Source organism: Anomalospiza imberbis, chromosome Z, assembly GCF_031753505.1.
Source record: "Anomalospiza imberbis isolate Cuckoo-Finch-1a 21T00152 chromosome Z, ASM3175350v1, whole genome shotgun sequence".
NCBI classification, from domain to species: domain Eukaryota; kingdom Metazoa; phylum Chordata; class Aves; order Passeriformes; family Viduidae; genus Anomalospiza; species Anomalospiza imberbis.
The window spans coordinates 8,380,765-8,403,176 of record NC_089721.1 but is presented as its reverse complement, the minus strand read 5'-3'; the positions used below and the strand labels follow the sequence as shown (position 1 = coordinate 8,403,176).

At 54.3% G+C, this 22,412-nt stretch overlaps 3 protein-coding genes across 10 annotated transcripts in view; all 3 read left to right on the top strand.

Annotated features, from left to right (window-relative positions):
• Positions 1-3,937, top strand: part of ATOSB (atos homolog B) — a 36,617-nt gene extending 32,680 nt beyond the window's left edge. For all 4 annotated transcript variants that reach the window (XM_068176619.1, XM_068176615.1, XM_068176616.1 and 1 more), the window contains 6 exons: positions 1,198-1,256; positions 1,572-1,668; positions 2,097-2,255; positions 2,637-2,705; positions 3,183-3,388; positions 3,690-3,937. In XM_068176619.1, coding sequence (XP_068032720.1) covers positions 1,198-1,256; positions 1,572-1,668; positions 2,097-2,255; positions 2,637-2,705; positions 3,183-3,388; positions 3,690-3,843 — 744 coding nt within the window. In that variant the 3' untranslated portion in view covers positions 3,844-3,937. The remainder of the gene's footprint in view (positions 1-1,197; positions 1,257-1,571; positions 1,669-2,096; positions 2,256-2,636; positions 2,706-3,182; positions 3,389-3,689) is intronic.
• Positions 3,938-5,658: 1,721 nt separating this feature from the next.
• Positions 5,659-14,566, top strand: STOML2 (stomatin like 2). Its single transcript, XM_068176621.1, has 10 exons — positions 5,659-5,802; positions 7,530-7,682; positions 7,959-8,058; positions 9,046-9,104; positions 10,751-10,852; positions 11,459-11,593; positions 12,719-12,863; positions 13,190-13,269; positions 13,480-13,608; positions 14,297-14,566. Exons 1-10 carry the CDS (start codon positions 5,752-5,754, stop codon positions 14,426-14,428), a joined length of 1,086 nt encoding a protein of 361 aa, XP_068032722.1. The 5' UTR covers positions 5,659-5,751; the 3' UTR covers positions 14,429-14,566.
• Positions 14,567-14,933: 367 nt separating this feature from the next.
• The window catches only part of PIGO (phosphatidylinositol glycan anchor biosynthesis class O), a 265,926-nt gene continuing 258,447 nt past the window's right edge, over positions 14,934-22,412 (top strand). For 2 of the 5 annotated variants that reach the window (XM_068176614.1, XM_068176613.1), the window contains exons 1-6: positions 14,935-15,253; positions 15,656-16,149; positions 18,074-18,217; positions 19,297-19,420; positions 20,420-20,579; positions 21,753-21,926. In XM_068176614.1, the coding sequence (XP_068032715.1) occupies positions 15,105-15,253; positions 15,656-16,149; positions 18,074-18,217; positions 19,297-19,420; positions 20,420-20,579; positions 21,753-21,926 (1,245 nt within the window). In that variant the 5' untranslated portion in view covers positions 14,935-15,104. Of the gene's footprint in view, positions 15,254-15,655; positions 16,150-18,073; positions 18,218-19,296; positions 19,421-20,419; positions 20,580-21,752; positions 21,927-22,412 lie in introns of all 5 variants that reach the window. The other 3 variants (XM_068176611.1, XM_068176612.1, XM_068176610.1) reach the window with 3 other exon arrangements.

The window sequence follows — 22,412 nt, the reverse complement described above, 5'->3', positions numbered from 1 at the left end:
GGGCTGGCCTCTGCCTGCCTGATGAGGAGGAAGGCAGATGTGTGGGATGTCTTCAACTGGCCATGATGCCCATTAAAGCAAGTGTCTGGTGGCAGGCAGTGGGACTATACATGCTTTGACCAAGGAGCCCAGTGCTGTGTGGCATGGAGCCCTATGCCTGTGGCATATCCTCAAGGTGCCACAAGCTCCCATCAATAGAGCAGACCTGTGAGGTTTGCAACCCTCCCCAGCAGCTCAGGAGCTGCCTCTGATTCCTCCTTTGTTATGCTGTCCTTCTTATCAGCCCCCTGCCTGCCAACTGAGGCTGCAGCAGGCTCAGGCCAGACCTGGCACCTTCTTATTTTATTCTGGGGCATCCCATGGTGTGGGGACTCACAGGAACTGATGTCAGAGCTACCTTGGCTTCTTGCTGCTTGGAGCTGGGACACACCATCCATGGCACACAGCTCTGTTGCTGCCTGCCTTTTTCATGACTGTCCCCCAGCCCAGCTGCCCCCAGCACTGTCCTTGCAGAGTGAAGCCCTCCAGCAGCTTCCCTGGGTTTTCCCGCCCAGTCATGCCAGCCAGCTCCATCATCCCTTTGTGTTGTGCTACCCTTTGTGTGGCTTCCAGAAGGGAAAGCCCCTGAAAAAGGGACATCTTTAAAAGGAGGCTGCAGTGTGACTGTGGCTTTAACCCCCCCACCCCACAGATGTAGGATCCTAGCTGTGGGTAGGGGTGGGCAACGCACCCCTCTGCCTGGTGGCACTGCTGAGGACTTTGCATGAATCACCAGGGGACAGAACTTTTCCGAGGCTGGTCGCGGAGTGTCCTTGTAGGTGTCACTAGTCCCTGGGAGGTGCAAGGAGGTGTCAATGCATGGCTCTGTCTACATGTGTCTTGTCACTGGGACTGCTCCTGAGACCTGCTTTTTAAAGAGGGAACAGTGTGTTGTACCCTTAGGTACCAATACCCTCATTCCCAGCTGAGCCACTTCAGGGTTTGGGCAGCCCCACGTCCCCACGAGACACTCCAGTCCTTGTGCTGCCCTGCTGGCCACTCAGAGGCTGCTGATGGCTGCCCAAGGGCAGGAGCCTGTTCCACCTGCTGGGACCCTCATGGGAATATGGGGCAGGGCAATGCACAATGGCACCTCCCAGGGGTGCATGGGCCCTGGTTGCTGCCCTAACATGGTTCTCCATTTCATGTCCCCTCCAGAGCTCTTCAGATTGCACTGCAGTTGGGAGGAGGCTGAAGAGTGGGCTGCGTCTCAAATCGTGAGTGTCCTGGCAGCCCTGTGGGATGGACGTGGGGGCTCAGGGTGCCTGCCCACCTCAGTGCCCTGCAGCCCCATGGGAGGTTCACATTGGGTTGAGTCCTCTTCCCTGCCCTGGCCCAGGTATCTCCCCTCCATAAGACCACAGATTGGGGTGGGGGGTGGTGTTTCTTCTTCTCCTGGGATATAGGAAAGTGGGTTCAACCCCTAGCAAAGGTACAGGGGACCTGGAGAGGGATCCACATTCCCAGCAATATGAACAACCCAGGGCTGTGTGCTCTTCAGTCCTACACCAGTCTTCTCTCCTCACTCCAAGGCGACATCTCCGGACCAGCCTCCGGAGGGGCACTAGGTCCCCCACAGTGCCCTGGGCCACCACCACTGTCAGCCATGCTCTGCTGGGCAATTTTGAGGTAATGGTGCCTGTCTGCCGGGGGGTGGTGGGTCCCAGGGGCTCCACGCAGGGCTAGCAATGAGTGTGAGAGGCTGAACCTGATGGGAGCCCTGGTGCGGGGCTGGGCTGATTGTCTCCAAAAGGCCTGGCGTGCAGTCACCACCACACAGACCACCAGCAGCATGGCTCAGCCAGCAGATCTTTGGGTAGAACCTGCTGAGATAGGTGCTGTGAGGCTGAGCCGAGGCACTCTCACTGCTTTTCCCTGTTAGATGGTTGGTGTTATCACAGCAGTTCAGGGCGGGTCTGTCTCAGAGTGAGGTCTCTGGGCACATGAGGGCAAGCAGCCAGCTGGGTGCAGTAAGAATGGGGATGACTTCACCTGGAGCATTGAGGCAGGGGGTAGGGCTGATGTTTGAGATTCCCTAATGCTTCCCTCCCTCTCAGGAGTCCATCCTGAAGGGGCGCTTTGCACCATCGGGGAGGATCGAGGGTTTCACGGCAGAGATCGGTGCCAGTGGCTCTTACTGTCCCCAACATGTCACCCTGCCTGTCGACGTCACCTACTTCGACATCTCTGAACACAGCGCGCCCTCGCCTTTCCTGGTACATGGATGTGGGGGAGCTGGGGGGGCTGTACCCTGACACCCTGGGGCACCCCTCACTGTAAAGGGTGGCTCAAGCAACCACCTGCTTGCGGAGACGACTGCCTGTGCCTGGAGCGGTCCTCAACCCAAAAAAGCAAAAAGGGAAACATACATGAGGGAACATACACAGGCCCTGCTGCTTCATGGTTGTCATTGTCATCACCTCTCTTGTCAACACCTCTCTGTTTCTGCTCCTTGTTTGGAGAGGGGCTGAACTGGGGGTCTTCTTGTTGACTTGTGCCAAGTGTTCGCCGCAAGGGAGTCTCAGGCTCATGCTGGTTCCCAGCTGGGCTTTTCCTCGGCTTTCTCCCTCTCTCACATGCTGTTTATTTTGCCCCAGGGAGTGATTGACTTGGAGGCCTTGGGAAAGAAGGGTTACAGTGTCCCCAAAGCTGGAACCATCCAAGTGGTGAGTGATTCCCTGGCCTGCAGTAGCACTATGGGGATGGGGCTGGTTGGGTTCTGGTTGTCCTTCTTGGGGGATGGGGGGGGGGGGCGTGTGCTCCATGACATTGTTAGGCAGGACAGCAGCTGGAATGGGTGTCTCTTGCTCAGAGGTTATGTGGCCACCAAAACAGCATAGCAGAGGGGAGCACAGGGTACCTAGGGTGCTGTCAGGGAGACAGGCTGATGGGAGAATCAGGGAAGGAAGAGGTGGGTGAGGGTTTTGGCAGGAAAGTGCGTATGCGCAGTGGGAATGGGATGTGATGGAAGAGGAGCACAGGTGTGAAGGTGGGTGGAAAGGACTGACCTGTGACACTCAGGCTAAGCCCTCTAGGATTTGTGTGGTGCTTTCTGGATCTTTGGTCCAGCAGCTCCTGCTCCCAGATGTCCCATCTCTGCCCTGCATCCTTCTCAGTCTCACCCCCTACCCCTCTGCCCCCAGACCTTATTTAACCCCAACAAGACTGTGGTGAAGATGTTCTTGGTGACATACGACTTCCAGGACATGCCGGCCAACCACATGACCTTCCTACGCCATCGCATCTTCCTGGTGCCCGTGGGGGAGGAGGAGGGGTCCACAGTGGCCCCCAGTGACCCACTGGGCACCAGCCCACCCCGCAGGGTTCTCTGCTACCTGATGCATCTAAGGTAAAGTATGCCAGGGGGATGGGCACCTGTCCCAACTCACCCCTGGGCTCCTCTCTGACATGTCCCAAGCCTACAAGACAGGAGGGACTGGGGAGGAGCAGGGACCGGCTGCTCCTTTGGGAAGGTTGGAACTGCCACCCTGCCCGAGGGCAGCTGTCTCTGTCCCTCTGAAGGCAACCAGAGGGACAATAAATACCTTGATCAGGAGCCAAAGTAGTCAAGGGGGTTGCACCCTCACTGAGGATGCCCTGCCCTTGCCTGGGGAGCCTGAGGTCCCTCTGCCCTGCTCGTCTCCATGCAGGTTTCACAGCTCCAAGTCAGGGAAGATCTACCTTCATGACGACATTCGGCTGCTTTTCTCCCGCAAGTCGATCGAGGTGGATTCGGGGATCCCCTACGAACTGAAATCCTTCACAGAGATGCCACGGAACCCCTGCTACTCACCCTGGGCCTGACTTTCTTCACTCCTGCCCCCAGGGCCACTGGGGAGCCTCCAGCCCAGCACTTTGGGGAGAGATGAGTAAAGGGCCAGCAAGCACTGCTTTGAGATATCACCCACCCTCCTGACCAGCACGGACTCCACGCTCTGCAGCAGGCCTGGGATCACCCAGGGGGCTTCACCAAGAGAGGCAGGGGCTGAGGAGCAGCCCTGGCACTCCAGGGACATGCCCAAGCCTTCTGCTGGCACTGCTCCCAGCTTGGAGACTTGGCTGTGGCTGAGGTGGGTGGGTGTGGAGTGAAGAGTTGGACTGGAGCTGTGAGTGAGACCATCCACACTGGTCTCGGGTCTGGGAGCAGGAAGTGTGGAAGAGTTTGTATTTATTAGTATTTATTGTTGCTGGGAGCGCAGAGGAGGCTCGTGCAGAGGATCAGAGGTGCTGTGCTTGTTCTTCCCCTCAGCCCTACCTGCACCAGCCTGCCTGTATTCAGGCAAGGCTGTGGGGACTGTGAGGATGACTAGGGACAGGGATGCCTCAGCCCATGGAAGGGAGAGGGACCCAGTGCTCACACAAGGTGCAGCTCCCAGGTCAGGGATGTATTAAAAGCCCAGTGACAGGCTGAGCCTCCCTGGCACCAGCTTTGCAGGGCCAGCCCAACTCCAAGCAGCTTGGGGAGGCCTGCGCTTATCTTCTGAGTCTTTTAGGGCAAGCCAGAGCCCAATAGACCTATGGCTGTCAAGGAGGTGGCCACTGGCAGGTTCCTGAAGGTAAGAGACACAGCTGCCACGTGGATGGGGACCTGGAGCTCTTAGCGGGAATATGGGGATAGCCCTCTGGGCAAGAGCCTCCAGAGCACGTGAGCTGTGAATCTGAGAAGATTGCCAAAAAAAAAAAAAAGGAACTTTGCACTGTCTGTGGATGTAGGGTGAATCCCATGCAGAAGGCAGCTTTGGGCAGGGACAGCCGGCAGGGTGATCAGGGGCAGGAGCATGGTCAGGAGCCCCAGCTTAGAAAAACGGGGAAACGGGGAAGCAACAGAGGAAATCAGACTCTGGGAGCTGGGCTGGTTCCTCAGGAGCAGGACTGGGAGAATCCAGACAGGGGCAGTCAGAGGGACAGGGCCAAGGGTTAAACAAGCTTGCACATTCCCTGTCTGTATCACCTCTCTGCCCTCTGAGGGTCTCGGCAAGGCTTCCCGGCCAGCCCAGGCTGCGGGGATGGATCCTCAGCCCCTCCGTCGGAGAGAACAAGACGGGGTCAGGCCCAACCCCATCATCTCCCACCGCTGAGGCTGAGACCCCGGCGCAGGGGGCTCCGTGTGGGGATGGGCCAGGACTGGGGGCTGTGGGGGCGAGCTCCTGCTCTGCCTTGCCCGGGGGCGGCCGAGGGGCTCCGGCCCTGCCGCCCTGGGGTTGGGAAGCCTGAACCTGCCCATGTACTCACAGTGGGGGCCTGAACCCTCCAGACGGAGGTTTTGAACTCCCCTCACACCGGGGGTTGCTCCCCCTAAACCGGGGCCCTGAATCGCGCAAACTGAGGAGCTGAACCCCCCACACACCGGGGGCCGCTCCCCCACTGCCCTGGCCAGCGCGTCTCGGGGGCCGCCATGACACCGGAGTCCCCCTCGCCCCCAGGTCACCGGGGCTGCCCCTCTCGCCGTGGCCCTACGGGCTTGCGAAGGTCGTGCCGGTACTTTTCGTGTGCGTTTCTAATTTAATAAACGGCCGTTTGGAGCTCCAGAACGAGTCCGGGGCTGCCGCGCTACGATGGGGACGGTGCAGAATCGCGGGCGGGCGGAACCGGCGGCCGCGCTCGGAGAAGCCGGAGGGACCGAGCCGGGCGGCACACCCGGAAGCGGCGCGGCGCAGGGGCCTTCCGGGAGTGCGGGAGCGGCGGCGCCGAGCGGGGCGGGCGGAGGGGGCGATGCTGTCCCGGGCGGGGATCCGGGCCCGGCCCGGGCTCGGGCTGCTGCAGGTGCGGGCAGTGAGGGCGGCTGGGGAGGGAACGGGGAGAACTCCCCGTTCGGGGGGTGCCCACGTGGGGAAAGTCCGGGTAGCGGATGCTGAAGGGGCCGGGAGAAGAGATATGGATTGGGTGCACTGGGATGAGGGGAATAGTGTTGGGGGTCTGGGAAGTGTTGGAGGGGAACTGGGCAGGGTTGGGGTAAAGCGGTGTCTGGGGACACACAGGACGGACGGGCATGGCGGGTCGGAGGTGAGGTTTAGTGGGCGGTGGTTTCGCGGGTCCGAGAAAGAAGCGAGGGGGAGCTGTGCGGGGGTTCGGGGTTACGGGGGGCTGTGGACAAATGGGTACCGGCGGATTGAGGAGATACCGGCGATCTGTGGTGTTGGGCTCTGGGAGAGTGCTGGGGTGGTGGTGAGGAGCTAGGCAGGAATAGGGCTGTGAGGCACGGCGGGGTGAAAAAGATAAACGGGTACGGGGGGACAGAGAGAGAGTCGGCGGGAGCTCGGTGTCGGTGTTTGGGGTCCGGTGAAGGGCTGGCGGCGTGGGGGCTCGGTGGGGGAGAGCTGGGCAGGGCTGGGGGAAGGGGTGCGGTGCGGTGTGCAGTGGACAGTCGGGAATGGGGATGGAGCAGGGACAGTGGGGTAGTGAGGGGCGTCTGGGGAGAGCCGGGCAGGGACAGAGGTGAAGGGCAGGGCGGTGAGGTAGAGAACAGACAGGTATAGAGAGACTGAAGAGGGTGGTTAGTGGGGGGGGGGGAAGTGTTTGGGGCTGGGAGGAGCTCGGGTGTGGGCAGGGGGATGGACAGGGACAGAGTAAGGAGAGAGAGGGATGTGGTGCAGAGGACAAATGAGTGAGGCAGTAACTGAGGAGGTAGGGGTTCGGTGGGGTGGTGGTGCTGAGGGTTTGAGTGACATCGTGCATGGGAAGAAGCTGGCCAGAGAAGGAGGTGTGAGGAGGAGGGTGCAGAGGACAAGTGAGGGTATGAGTGGGACTGAGAGGGGTCTTTGGTGGGAGGTGTTGGGGATCTGTGGAAGTGCTGGGATGGTGGTGGTGAACTGGGTAGGGATTGGGGTACAGGGGGGCATTGCAAAGGAAACTGGGCGAATGGGTATGAGGAGGGCCAGTGGGGGGGTGGCTGAACATGGGGAGTGGTGAGGTGCGGATGGGTTGTTGTAGGAGAAATGGATGTGTGGGGCCGTGGAGGTGTGAGCTGGGTTAGGACTGGCGGGAGCTTGAGAGAAGCTGTGTGAGTGAGGGTCTTTGGAGAGGAGAGTGGGGGAATGCCTGCACAATACAGCTCTTTGTGGGAAGCCCTGGGGGCAGCCAGAACTGGGGAAGGACAAGTTGTTGGAAAGGGGTGGCCTGGCACTGAGGTGGGGGACTGGGCCTGAACAGGTTATAGGGGCTGAGTGGAGCAGAAGAGACCTGCATGCACACACCTTCATTGTCCTTATGGTGGCAGGGAGGCTTTATTCCCTGCTCCTGGGTGGATGTCAGAGGAGTGGAGATGTGCAGAAAGCTCTGGCATAGGAGTGAGCTTCCCTGCACCAGTGGAGAAAACTGTCCCCGGAATCCAGGCTTCTCCCCTGTGGGAGCATCCTTACAGCATGGGCTTGTTAGGGGCATTGTTTCCTGCCCTGGTCTCCTGGTCATGAGCCCAGATGGGGTAACAGGTGTGGAGCTGGCTCTGAGGTGCCAGCAGCTGGTCTCAGCCCTGCTCCATCTCCTTCCCCCAGCACTCCCAGCAGCTGAAGCGTGCGGCACGGCTGGCCCCAGCTCCGTGCCGCTGGAACTCCGGGCTGCCCATGAACATCGGGGTACTCTTTGTGCCGCAGCAGGAGGCCTGGGTGGTGGAGAGGATGGGCAAGTTCCACCGAATCCTCGAGCCTGTAAGGAGCAGCTTTTCTCCCCTTCTGGATTCAGCAGGTTCCTAAAGCTGTAGCGAGGCGCGTCCTTTGCACGAGGATCCAAGAGGGGTGGTGGGCTTAGTTTCCCAGGCTGAAATCCTTTTGGCTGCCTGTGGATTAATTTTCCTTGGTGGGGTGTTAAAAGCACTGAGTAACTGAAATTCCTTGTGCGTAAAACGTGTTTGCAGTGTGTGGCGTGGGCTTTGTTTGCATTACTCTACCTAGTGCATCAGCCATCTAATCCCACCCTTTTCCCAGGGTTTGAACTTCCTCATCCCTCTCCTGGATCGGATTCGTTACGTTCAGAGTCTCAAAGAAATCGTCATTAACGTCCCAGAGCAGTCAGCTGTCACACTGGGTGAGGAACAGCTTCTGTGTCCTGCCCCTTTCCTTCTGCTGCATCTGGGGTGAGCAAGGGACGAAGTGAGGATGAGTGGGATTGTCCCAAGCTCCTGCACTCAGCCCTGTCCCTTGGTACCCAGGCTTGGCCATAAAATCACAAGATCACGGAATGATTTGGGTTAGAAAGGACCTTAAAGTTGGTCTTGTTCCAGTCCCCTACCATGGACAGGAGACACATTCCACTCACCTGGGCTGCTCAAACCCCTGTCCAGCCTGGCCTTGAACACTTCCAGGGATGGGGCATCCACAGCTTCTCTGGGCAACTTACTTCAGTGCATCACCACCCTTACAGTAAAGAACTTCTTCCTAACATCTAATCTAATCCTTTCTTCCATCAGCTTTAGGCCATTCCTCCTTGTCCCATCCTTCCATGTCCATGTGAAAAGTCCCTCTCCAGCTCTCTTTAGGTACTGGAAGACTGTTGCTGTAAGTGGGGGCAGGCCAGGAGGTTCCATCTGCTCTCTCTGGGCTGCAACTGCCCCTTCTTGCTGAGTTGACTGCACCTGACCAGAAATAAACTTTTCAGGTGTTTTCCTTTATTGAACCACAAAAGAAATTTCTGTTTCTGTTAAAACCATTTTAGAACAGGTTAATGGATGTGATGTTAATGGACAGCTCTGTTATATTTCCAGTTTTAAGTGGTTTGTTTTGTTTCTTTTCCTCCTTAAATCTTTATTTACAAGAGTTACAGTGTGAAATGCTTCTATTGGGAAAATCAAGACCTGTTGTTCATTAAAGCATCACAGTGTTGTGCAGGGAACGTAAGATCCTTTTTACAAAGCCTTTAGATAAGAAGATCTATTTCAGCCAATCCTCTTCTGCGCAATGCTGCTGTGTCAGGGTGAAAAAGGATGAGCCTGCCCAGCTGTGCTGTGGAAGGGGGGGTTTCTGTGTTTTGTTTGTGCTGCTTCAGTAAACAGGTTCTGCTGTTCTCTCCTGACAGATAATGTCACCCTGCAGATCGATGGTGTGCTCTACTTGCGTGTTATGGACCCCTACAAGGTACCATGCCTGCTCCTTGGGCACGTTTTTTCTGGCTCTGCCCACTCCCTGCTCCCCAAAATGTGTGCTCCAGCCTCTGTGTCCTGCCTGGCAGGTTGGCTGAGCACACTGACTCCTCTCAATGCTCCAAACTCCATGTTTTCAGCAGGGGTGTTGTCGTGGTTTGACATGGAAGTGAATTTTTTCAGGAAGTTAGGTCAAACCAATCAGTAGTCAAGTTTAAATATTGGCACCTGGAGTGACTACTAAAGGTATGGACATGCCTCTGAGACTCTGAGAACACAGGGGGTTAAAAGGAAGAACTCCCAGTAGAACTGTCTCTTTAGTTCTGGTCAGGGTGCTGTGCAGACCTCCCCTGCCCAGCCATGGGGCTGGGTGGGCAGGGGAAGCCATGCAGCCTGGTTGAGGTGAGCCGAGGGGGCTGAAGGACTGGAACCGAGCCAGCTCCTGCGGACGGAAGGGTGGAGAGAAATGGAGATGCCTTTGTCATTCCCCCCCTCCCAGAGGGAAGAGACAGAGAGTCCGGATGGCACCTGTAACTTTGCCGGTGTGGAGGAGAAGGCGGGGGGGGGGAAGGCGCCCAGCCTTGGCCTTGGGAATTGGCTTGTAGGCAGAGATATCAGCAGTCCAGGGAGTCTGAGCTTTTAACCCTTTCCTGAGGAATGAAGGCTTTGTAAAATATTACTCCTCCTTGATTTAAAGTACAAGAGAGACTGTCTGAGATCTGAAATGCTGGAAGAAGAAATTTTTGAGTGGGAGGAGATGATAGAGTAGCTTGTAGCTGGACTTTTCTTGTTAGCCATAGACTGAACCAAGTTCTCCTACAACAGAGACTGCATTTAAAAAGATGCGGTGGTAGGCCAAGAGACCTGTTTCAGTGACTACCAACAGAGGAATGGAGAGAACAGAGGAAAGCTGAAGAGGGTGTGGTGATGCCCTCTGTCTTCAAGAAGAAAAAGATCTCTGTTCTTGAGACCCTTGGCCTCAAGGGAGGGAGAAAATGAGGGGAACTGTAGTCCCAGGATGAGATGCTGAACTGTTGTTTCTTTTAGTCCATAGCAAAGCATCCTTAAAAGAGCCCTATGAGCAGTCTGTCCATGCACAGTGGTGAAAGTGCTGTGACAGAAAAAAGAGTGTCACACTAGCAAATTTTCTCCGGGTGGTTGCCATGTGTAACATAGAAACACAAGGGTGGCAATTATGTTTCCTAGGGGAGTCTGTGGTGCAAGAGAGACTTCTCTCTCCTTTAAGGGACTGAGTCTTGATTATCTGAAGAGTAGCAACTTAATCAAGAATCCTAAGTGGTGTCTCACTGTGATTTTATTTAGAAATTAAGTAAGAGGAGGAGGAGTGTTTTAGAGGGTCTTCATCCTAGATTTAGTGTCTGTGTTTTTTATAGTAGTAGTAGTTTAATAAAGTTTTTTTCTTTATTATTAAGCTTAGGCCTGCTCTACTTTGTTCCTAATCACATCTCACAGCAATTATTTAAGAAAGTACATTTTCACAGAAGCGCTGGCATTGCGCCAGTATCAAACCATAACGTGTGTCTGGCAGATTTCTTGCTTTAGTGCTGTTTGTCTCTCATGCCTTGTTCAGGGTCCCTCTTGGCATCCCTATCCACTCTGTTTTGTGCTTCTGCTCTTCAGGCCAGCTATGGGGTGGAAGATCCTGAGTACGCAGTGACCCAGCTGGCCCAGACTACCATGAGATCTGAACTTGGCAAACTTTCCCTCGACAGAGTCTTCCGGGTGAGCTGGGGAGGTGGATCACAGAGCTGACAGTGTCTCCCAAAATCCCAGGATAGCCTGCATGGCCAGGCTGCTGTGCTTAACAGCAAAATGCCCTTTTGCTTAGAGGGCTTATGGCTTCTGTTTCAGTTGACCTATTGGTGAATCCTTGGAGATGGGTCTTCTTTCAGTTGTTTTTTTAACAGTAGCTATTTTTTGCCCTGCCCTGGGTTATTTGGAGGGGATGATGGGTGGTATGTACCCAGACCCAGCTGGTCTAGCTGCCTTTCTCGAGTCAGTGAGTCTTTGCTCAGCCCCAGTGATGAATATTCCTGACCTGTGTCATGGGGTACTGTAATCCTTGTACTGCATTTGCTGGGAAGAAACTGGAGTTGCTGGCATTCTCTTGTATCCAGATGTTGTATCCCAGCAGGTTCAGTGTGGGGCACTGCCCTCCCTAGGAGATGGTGACCCCTTCAACAGCTGCAGGAAGCACCTAACCCTGCCCAAAACCTGTGGAGATGTTTTTTTTCTGGCAGACATTGGCCTGTAAGGGAAATGTCTGTTTCCCTCTCTCGTGCTAAGCCCTTCTTCTCTGCTCTCTGCCATTTCTTTTGTGCCTCCCAGGAGCGGGAGTCCCTCAATGCCAGCATTGTGGATGCCATCAACCAGGCTTCAGACTGCTGGGGCATCCGGTGTCTGCGCTATGAGATCAAGGACATCCACGTGCCCCCACGTGTGAAGGAATCCATGCAGATGCAGGTGAGGCTCTCTGGGAGAGAGGTCTGGAACAAGAGGGAAGCTTCCTCTTTCATACTGCATTACAGAATCACAGAATCAATAAGGTTGGAAAACACTTCATCAAGCCCAGCCTATGACCAAACACTACCTTGTCTACCAGACCATGGCGCCAAGTGCCATGTCCAGTCTTTGCTTAAAGTGAACAGTGTCACTGACACCTGTCTGGTAGCCCATTCCAATGTCTAATCACCCTTTCTGTGAAGAAATTCTTCCTAATGTCCAACCTAAACCTCCCCTGGTGTTGCCTGAGACTATGTCCTCTCATCCTGTTGCTGACTACCTGGGAGAAGAGGCCAACCCCCGTGTGACTGCAACCTCCTTCCAGGTAGTTGTAGAGAATGATAAGGTCTCCTCTCAAGACCTTGTCTTCTCTTGTCCAGACTAAGCAACCCCAGCTCTCTCAAGGGCTCCTCATCAGACTTGTGCTTCAAATCTTCCCCAGCTCCATTGCTCTTTCCGGACACTATAGCATCTCAATGTCCCTCTTGAGGTGCCCAGAACTGGACACAGGACTCAAAGCGTGGCTTCCCCAGTGTTGAGTCAAAGGGGATAAATCCCTTCCCTGGTCCTGCTGGCCACACTATTGCTGATACGGGCTATGGTTCATTACTGTTACCTGTCCATAGCCGGCAGCGGCCACCCCTTGTTTCAGAAGGGCACTTTGCCTGCAGACATACAGCTACTGAACAAGTAACTCCTGTCATATTTTTTGTAGTGGTGGCCCCTGCCTGCAGCATACAAGCCCTGCCAAGTCCCTTTAAAATCCCTTCTGTGGGGAAGCAAATCTCAGAGTTGAGATTTGAGAAAATCTGGACACCTTGGGAAAAGCTAGACACCAGATATTTGGGCTGGAAGAGGAGGAGGGGGAAGCAACTGTCCACTTAGGTGGGAATGGGGCTGGGAAGGGCTGTGTGACATGAGGAGCAGAACCAGCCCTTGCCAAGACCACACAATGTTCTGTAGCTGTATTTTCATGCTTTGCTTAGCCGTGCTTCCCCCAGCAGAACAGAGGAGCATGTCCTTGCCCCACAGATGGGATTTCCTCAGCACAGCCATGGCAGGCTGGTGTCTGACCTGTGTTTGCAGGTGGAAGCAGAACGACGGAAGCGGGCAACTGTGCTGGAGTCAGAGGGGACGAGGGAGTCAGCTATCAATGTGGCTGAAGGACAGAAGCAGGCCCAGATCTTAGCATCAGAAGCTGAGAAGGCCGAACAAATCAACAAAGCTGCTGGTAGTGCCTGGGGCTAAAACGTGGGGTTCTGTAGCCCTCTGGACTGAGGGGTGGTGCTACAGGGGAGAGACTGCATCACTGTGAGCCAGGCTTCCTCAGCCACTCTGATCCTTCCCTCCTGGGGCCTCAGGCTAAGCTCCAGTTGATGTTGTTGCCATGCCCCAGCCTCCTGTAAGCAGGAGGCTTGTGATAGTGTTGCTGTTGGGGAAGAGCCAACCATGCATGCATTGAAATTTTCTTGATTCATTCCCTGAGATGGTCGGGATTCAGTCCTTGCAAGTGCTTTGTTGTGATTCTGATGGGCACCCTGCTGTGGTTCGTTGCAGGAGAGGCCAACGCCATGCTGGTCAAGGCCAGGGCCAAGGCAGAGGCAATTCAACTCCTAGCAGCTGCTCTGGCACAGCAGGTGAGTGATGGCTACCTGGAGCAGCCACTGCTTTGGTGCTGGCACTGGGGGAGGTAAAACTGCAGGCAGGGTGGCAACTGGCTTTCTCCTGGACACTCCCTGGCACCTTCGGGAGCAGCAGAGAGTGAGGATCTTTGCTGGACTGGGGTGGGCTGGGGATACAGGCAGGGATGAGCTGTTGGTGGCACGTGACTTGTCCTTTGTCCCCAGCACGGCAATGCTGCTGCCTCCCTGTCTGTGGCAGAGCAGTATGTGAACGCTTTCTCCAAGATTGCCAAAGACTCCAACACCGTTCTGCTGCCGGCCAACACCGGCGATGTCACCAACATGGTCGCACAGGTCAGTGTAGCCCATGTGACCTGGGCTGCATCCAGAGCCCCGTGGGCAGCAGGGCAGGGAGGGGATTCTGCCCCTCTGCTCTGCTCTGCTGAGACCCACCTGGAGCACTGCATCCAGCCCTGGGCTCCCAGCCCGGGAGGGACAGGGACCTGCTGGAGCCAGCACAGAGGAGAGCACTGAGATGATCAGAGGGATGGAACACCTCTGCTGTGAGGAAAGGCTGAGGGAATTTGGATTGTTCAGCCTGGGGAAGAGAAGGTTCCAGAGAGACGTAGCACTTTCCAGCACCTAAAAGGGGCTTCCAAGGAAGGTGGAGAAATGCTTTACAAGGGCATGTAATGATGGGATGAGGAGGAATGGCTCTAAACTGAATGAGTAGGTTGAGATTAGATTTTAGAAAGAAATTCTTCCCTGTGAGGGGGGTGAGGCCCTGGCACAGGCTGCTCAGAGAAGCTGTGGATGCCCCATCCTGGGAAGTGTTCAAGGTCAGGTGGAATGGGGCTCTGAACAACCTGCTCCAGTGCGGGGTGTGGAGGGGTGTGAAAAAGGATCTTTAAGATCCCTTCCAACGCAAGCTGTTCTTGCTCTCACCCAAGTGAGGATTGTTCCAGGGAGGTGAAGAGGGCATCATGCTGGGGCCTGGCCCTCTCCTCTCCTTCCCTCCCTATGACTGTCTCATTCCCTCCAGGCCCTGGGGATCTACACCACACTGACCAAGCCACAAGCTGTGAAGACCCAAGATGAGATGCCCCCAGCCCATGAGAACTCCCATTCTCCTGCCACAGAGGTGCTGAAGGCAGAACAGGGCAGCTCCAGCTAACAGGGCTGGAAGGATCTCATACCCTCTCCTGAGGACTGACAGCAGTCCTGTTCTGCTGCAGGCAGTCACTCTTGTTCCCTTAGTCCCTATTTTGTATTGGATTTAAATAATGTAATAAATGGTAACAGTGCTGCTGCAGCATGTTCCCTCGTGCTTGGATGCCTGACCCCGGCATTTAGCGCCAAAGGGGGATCATCCCTCCTCAACGTCAATCCTGCTGGGATCTCCCATGGATATGCAGTGACATACAAGAGTGAAAAACTAGATATTAGGAAAAAATTATTTCTATGAGCGTGGTGAGGTACTGGCACAGGTTGTTCTGGGAAGTTGTGGATGAAATCTCTGAGCAACCTGGTTAAGTTGAAGGTGTCCCTGCTCACAACAGGGGGGTTGTAACTAGATGATCTTCAGGGTACCTTTCCAACCCAAGCTATTTTATGATTCTGTGAATTTGGGAACCCCACTCTTAACGAAGGATACCTCTCCCAGTGCATCGCCTCTCTGGGAGTATGAGCTGCTCTCATCATCCCGTCCTCTGTCAGCTCCCAGAAGCTGCCCCTACAGTGTATGACTGTGCGTTCTCTACAGCGAGCTCCTCACAGCGCCCAGCACAGGGTGGGGAGTGCCTCTGTCGATTAATTAATTATTTGATTAATTAAAAAACACTTTCGCCATTATGAGTGTGCGTCGCCTGCCGGGAGGCGCGCTGGGACCTCCTGGCCGCCAGGAGGCGCCGCCGCCCCAGGCCGCTACCCGCGGTGCCGCTCCAGCGCGGTCGGCGCCACACGCGGCGCTTCCGGGAGCGACGGGCGCCGGGAGCCGCAGGTGGGACGGGACGGGAGCGGGGTCCGGGGGATCAAAAAGGGGCTGGGGGAAGCTGGGGACACAAGGGCGGCGCGGGTGTGAGGTCAGGGGTGCAGGGGAGGGGCTGGGGGTGTGTGAAGGGGATGGAGGTACCGGGGAAGCGCTGGGGGTGCCGAGAAGGCGCTGGGCAGTCGGGAGGGAGCAGGATTCGGCTCCCATTCAGGAGGGGATACAAGGAAGTGCGTGGGGCAGTTGCCTGGCACGGAGTGGGACCAAGTAAAGTCGAGGCAGGCTGATGGGGGTTACTGCGGGACGGGTGGGCGTGGGAGGTGTTGGCCGGGGATGGGTGTTGGTAGGGACGGAGTTGTGTCTGCCCAGGTAGAGCCGCTGGGGGCTGAGCCTGCCTGTCCTTCTTCCCTCTAGGATGCAGCGGTGGCCAGTGGTGCTTTTCCTGGCCTGGGTTTGCTTTCTCTTTTTTGCTGGTATCGGGCTCTTCATGAGCGGCTTCCTGCTCACCCGGATCGAGCTCGCCAGCAGCAGTTCCTGCTCAGACCCAGTCGTGCCTCCACTTTGGGAGAGGCAGAGCCTCCCGCCAGGCTCCTGCTGGGCTCCCCAACGCTTTTCCAAGGCCGTGCTCATCATCATCGACGCCCTCCAGTTTGAGTTTGCCCGCTTCGACCCCGCCAAGGCCAGCCCGCTGCCTTACGAGAACAAGCTGGGTGTCCTGCACCAGCTGGCCACCTCCCAGCCCCGCCATGCCCGGCTCTACCGCTTCCGAGCCGACCCCCCCACGGCCACCATGCAGCGCATCAAGGGCCTCACCACCGGCTCGCTGCCCACCTTCATCGACGTGGGCAGCAACTTTGCCTCCTACGCCATCCAGGAGGACAACCTGCTGGCACAGCTGGTGCAGAATGGTGAGTTCCTGGCCTTTAGCTCAGGCAGGGTAGTTTCAGGCTAGATGTAAAAAATTTTTCATGGGTATAGGAATAGGTTTCCCAGGGAGATGGTGGAGTCACCATCCCTGAAAGTGCTTAAGAGGCTTTCAGATCTTGTGTTGGATGGTGTGGTTTAGGGTTTATAGTGGTGGGTGGATGATTGGATGGATGATTTTGAAGGTCCCTTTCAACCTTGATGATTCTGTGACTGGGGCTGTTCAGCCTGGAGAAGAGAAGGTTATACAGCCACCTCATAGCAGCCTTCCAGTACCTGAAGGGGGCCTACAGAGAAGCTGGAAATTAATTCTTTTTCAGGAACTGTAGTGATAGAATGGAGAGCAATGGGTACAAATTGACAGAGAAGTTTAAGTTAGACATTAAGAAGAAATTCTTTACTATGAGGGTGGTGAGACACTGGAACAGGATCCCCGGGAAGGTTGTGGATGCCTCATCCCTGGCAATGTTCAAGCCCATGCTGAATAAAGCCTTGAACAACCTGATCTTGTGGGAAGTGTCCCTGCCCATGGAATGGGGCTTGGAACTGGATGATCTTTAAGGTCCTTTCCAACCTCTTAACATTCCACGATTGTATGACTCTGTGTGGGCAGGGCAGCAGCCTACTGGAACAGGGCGCATGCAAACCTCTGCTCAGTTTAGCCTGTACTCCAAACCTTGCTTACTTTCTCCCTGGGAAGGGCACCCGTTACAACAGATCCACCCTGTGAGCTGATTCTTTTTCCCTGCTTAATGACAGTTGCCTAAGGCAGGGTTGTCATCTGCTGCAGGCAGGACATCTCCAGCTTGGGTTGGGAGTGAGAAGTAGCAGTGACCATGACTTCATTATCTTCAAGGATGACGAGAAAGCAGGTGAAATTGGCTGCACTGGTGGTGTTTGTCCCAAGGTCACCCCCAGGAATGCCTGTAGGATTGCCAAGGTTGTGTTGTGTGAGGCACGTGACAGGGGAGGAACCAGGTGTGCCAGGTGGTGCCAGGTGTGCTGTGGGGGTGTTCCTCAGGCAGCCAGCCTGCCTGGACAGCTGCCTGCAGCCATGAGGCAGCAACCTCATCCCATGTTCATTGTGGTTTGATGCTGCTAGGGGGTGCTTAGTGCTGCTGTAAAGGGCTTGTTACAGTGGGATAATGGAGTAGAGGGAAGAGGACAGGCCACAGTAGTTTGTTACCCAGAGAGACTTCCTTCCAAGGCTCACAATGGGCTAAGGCAACATGACTTTGAGTGAGCAAGGTGGGCAAATGTAGTGAATCATCTGAGGCAAAATGAAGATGGTGATCACCAGTAGATCCTGTGCCAGAGTAGCAGTCTCAGAGAAAAAGTTCCTTGCTCCCAGGCTGAAGAGGCTCTGTGGAAACACAGCTGGCTGATGGCAGGCAGGGCAAGGACAACAAGGGCAGAGGGAAGCATCAGTGCTTTTGCCTTCTCTTTTCCATGTCTGGAACACCATCACCATTGTTTTTAAAAGCCAGAGCTCAGGACTCGCATCTTCTACTCCATCACCTGCTGCCTTGCATTTTGCAGTGGGGTCACAGGCCTCAGGTGAGGCTTTGCCTGCTTCATGCTGCACCCCGTGCACCCACCTGTGTTGTGGTGGCCCAGGAGTCTTTCTGCAGGGGTGACGTGTCAGGTCAGCAATAAGGCCTGAGGTTATGCAGTGGCTTTGGTGTGGGGGGCTTACAGATACTCATGGACTGGTCCCTCCCTATATTCAAAGTAATTTACAGACAGATGCTCTTTTTTTTAGTAAAAATTTTAGTTTGGAGTGTGGGTTGGAGAGGAGCCATTGCTCCAGATCCTGACCTGGGTCTGCTCAGGCTCTTTGGATTGTTGTGGTAACAGCATGACTCAGGAGGGCTGCATCTCTCACTGGTTCCTTTCTCTCTGGCTCAGGAAGGAGAGTGGTCTTCATGGGTGATGACACGTGGGAAGGACTCTTCCCAAAGAAGTTCTTTCGTTCCTATTTCTTCCCTTCTTTTAATGTAAAGGATCTTCACACTGTGGATGATGGGATCCTGCAGCATCTCTATCCAACTGGTAAGTAGCTCTCTCACCAGGGCCTTGTGGTAGTCCTACTGCAAATAAACCTTGGCCTAATGTGGTAGTCCTACTGCAAATCCAAGGTAGGGCTGGAGGATTTTTTCTGTTACAAAGGAGAACTGGGCAATTACACACTGCTGCCCAAGGATTACAGTGCTGTAGATGGATTTTTACAGATAAGCCAGTTCTTGAAGCCCACAGACCATTTCTGTAGATACCTTTCCTCTGAACAGAATTCAGCTTTTTGGGATGAGGTTAGACTTCTACATCTGTTTTACAAAACACACTGGCAGGATGGAGACAGAGGAGTACCTTAACTTTGACACATCGCTGCCTACGCAGGGACACGATGCTCTGGGGAAAACACGAGTTAGGAGGCTGAGACACAGCAGTGCTCTCAGCGAAGCATTGGTGTTTCCTAGTCATGGGAAGAAGACAAAGCATGAAATAGGTGATCTCCACTTCCCTGTGGTCCTGGGACCCAGGGGCATGCTCTTTCCTTTTTTTGTATCTGAATATAAGCAAATCAGGGGTGCACAGGCTGTGTGAGAGCTACAGGTCATCATTTAACTTCAAATATGTTGGTTTTCATGTGTCAAGGCCCTGAAGCAGAGGGGAGAGGCCAGGGTAACTTTCTAACTAGGGACTGTGTTGGTGTGTCATGGCCATGTCCTGGGATGCAGAGGGGCACACTAATAGGTCCAACCTACAATATCTCCGGGGAAGGATGGGAGTTCGGTGTTCTCCTTTTTGTGAGCATACCTTTGTTTGAGCTCAGTCTGTGGCAGTTTGAGGTAAGTTCAAGATGACTTGGGTGACATTGTACTGTTCCCCTCCTGAGGGACAGGGAGAAAAAACAGGGATCCGGGGATGTTTTCCAGGCTTTGAGGTCCCTGTGCCATTGCACCTAGGAACCTCTGGCCAAGAGTTGTCTGACTTAAAACCTGCATCAATTTCCTCAAGAGCTGGCAGTGACAGTGGCAGGAGGGTAAGAAACAGCAATATCCAGAGGCAACCAGGAAATTTTGGCAGGAGGATCCAGGCTGGTGCATGATAAGTTTGCTTTTGCTCTGCAGTGGACAGCGGTGAGTGGGACGTGCTGATTGCTCACTTCCTTGGCGTGGACCACTGTGGGCACAAACATGGACCCGACCATCCTGAGATGGCGAAGAAGCTCACCCAGATGAATGAGATGCTCAGGTGATCAGTGTGGCGCCGAGGGGTTGCTACCTGGCCTCTTCCTTCAGCCAGGCTGGTGGGACCTTCCCAGGGAATTGACGGATGCAGAGCGCAACAGGGAATGAATGCTTACTGAGCCTGTTAACATGGAAAACAGCTTTTGGCAGCAGCAGCTGGAATCCCAGCTATGGGCAGTATTGCTTGCATAGATGACCGTTGAGAGGTTTGGTTTCATAAGTAAGGCTGCCCTCAGGTTTTGCTTCTCTGTGAAACCATGAGATGATAGTGCAGCTGGAGTATAATTGAGCCTTTCTCTTTCCATCTTTAACATGGACATTGTCCCACTGAGGTCTGGCTAACATTTGAGAAGTGGGTGGAGGACCCTGGCTAGGGGATGACTGCTGCATTTATCACACAGAACCATGAGCTGCACCTTTGAGACAGAGGGCAGGATGGGATACAGAGATTTCAGTCACGCAGATGTGTCTCAGCCCAAAATGCTGCAGCTCTTGAGTCTTAGGACTGCTTTAAGTTTTGCTGCTAGAAGGAGCTGGTAACTTGCTCTGTTGTATCTGACAGCACAGCATGTACTGTGCCATACCTACTGCATCTTTCAGGGACTAATCCTTGCTTTTTTCCTTTGAAGTGGGAGATGGCTCACATAACATGATACATGACCCAAATAGAAACAGCCTAAAATTTCATTTTTGTGAGGAATCTTTCTTCTGAATTGCATTTTGTCACGATCCCTGACGGCACTGTTTGCTGGGGACCCAAGCAAGATCGGTCCACTCTGTCTTAGGGCTCTCAATTTTCAGTTTGACTTTAAAGCGTCAATTTAAAACCCTAACCTGGACCCTGGGTTGTTACAGTTCTGCATCAGCATTTAATTTTGCTCATATCCTTTTGAGAGCTTCACCTCTGTGGTGCAGGCAGGCTTGCTGGGGAGATGTCCTCTTCCACCCAGGCTAGTGGGGCCCTTGCCCAGGGAGGAGTTGACCTTCCTTATCTCGGTGGCAGGTCCTTGGTGGATCACCTGGGGAATGACACTCTTCTTCTGGTGGCTGGGGACCACGGCATGACAGAAACTGGAGACCATGGTGGTGACAGTGAGAAGGAAGTCAATGCAGCACTGTTTGTGTACAGCAGGACACCCCTGTTTGGCAGCGGCCCTCCAGAGGTGAGGAGCTGACTCTTAGCTGTCCCTGCCTGAGCTGGTGCCTGAAAACTCCAGCTCTGGGATTACAGAGAGTAACAGTTTGACTGGGATTTTTCAGACTGCGAGGGATGGGGAGTCTGTCATAGAATCATGGAATAAGCTGAGTTGGAAGGGACACATCAGGATCATCAAGTCTAACTCCTGGCCGTGCACAGGACACCCCCAGGGGTTATGCCATGTTCCTAAGAACATTGTCCAAATACATCCTGAACTCTGTTGGGCTTGGTGCTGTGACCACTTCTCTGGGGAGCCTGTTGCAGTGCGCAGCCATCCCCTGAGTGAAGAACCTTTTCCTACTATCCATCCTAAATCTATGCTGACACAACTTCAGACCATTCCCTCAGGTCCTGTCACTGGTTACCACAGAGAAGAGATCAGTGCCTGACCCTTTTCTTCCCCTCATTAGGATGTTGAAGACCACCTGGAGGTCTCCCCTCAGTCTCCTCTTCTCCCAGCCGAACTGACCAAATTACTTCAGCCACTCCTCGCACGACTTCCCCTCCAGACCCTTCATCCGCCTCCTGGCTGTCATTTGAGTGCTTCCTAATAGCTTAACATCTTTCTTATATTCTGGTGTCTAAAACTGCCCCCAGCACTCGAGGTGAGGTCGCCCCAGTGCAGAGCAGAGTGGGACAATCCCCTCCTTTGCCCATCTGTTGATGCTGTCCCTGATGCCCCTGAGGACAGGGTTGGCCCTCCTGGCTGCCAGGGCACTGCTGACTCACATTCAACTTTCCATCAACCAGGACCTCCAGGTCTCTTTCCATGGTGCTGCTTTCCAGCCTTTTCACCTTGATTGAGAGGAGTGGTAGGTTTGTCACCTTGTCTCAAGAGTACAGTGAAAGGGCTGATACAGAGGACTGAAGTGTTTGGAATGCATGTTCAGGTCACTGCAGCTGTGCAGGGTGCTTGTGTGGGGCCAGGTGAACTGTTGGCTAGCCAGTGCCTTCCCCATCAACCTGCAGCTTCCAGCAGGCACGCTTCTCACCAGAGGACCCTTGGGGAGCATAGAGCTCTGCCTCTGCCTGGATTCACCTTTGAACAGGGATGTCTTCCCCACTGTCCTCTCAAATGAGTGAAAAGCTGCATTGCTGTGTTCTCTCTGAATTCCTGATTCCTCCTCTGTCTCTCCAGGAGCCTGAAACCATTCCTCAAGTGAACCTGGTTCCCACTGTGGCCCTGCTGCTGGGGGTGCCCATCCCCTACAGTAATATTGGGGAGGTGATGGCCGAGCTGTTCGCTGGGGACAGTGACGCTGTGTCTGCAGCCTTGCAGCAGCTCTCAGTCTATCACATCAATGCCAAGCAGGTACGGCCTGTAGTAAGCCTCCCATTGAACTAGAGGGGAGGAGGAATGAATTTTTAAGCACAAACCTATTCTGTTTGGTGGAGGTGAGATGGTGACTTGCTGTTATCTTCATGGGGAACTTACTTTGAAGCATTACATCCTTGCAGAGACAGCCCTAAAGAGAAATGAGAGCCACCTGTTTAGTGCTGTGGTATGGAAAATACTGGGAAGGTGGAGGGTGGCTGGACCCAGATAGTCAGAAGTGGATTAAGTAATAAGGGACGCTGGTTCCTCAAGTCTGAGGATGACCAGAGGCAAGTGTTGTGACTGGAGATTTGAAAGTAAAAGTGGAGATTTTGATGTTGCTTCAGTTTTCAAGGAGAAACAGTGTTAACAAAAAAACTATTCTAGATTAGTGGAAGAAGGAAAACAGTAACGAAAGACCAAATAAAAAAAAAAAACTATGTAACAGGTAATACTAAAGTAGGATACTGAAGAAGCAATTAC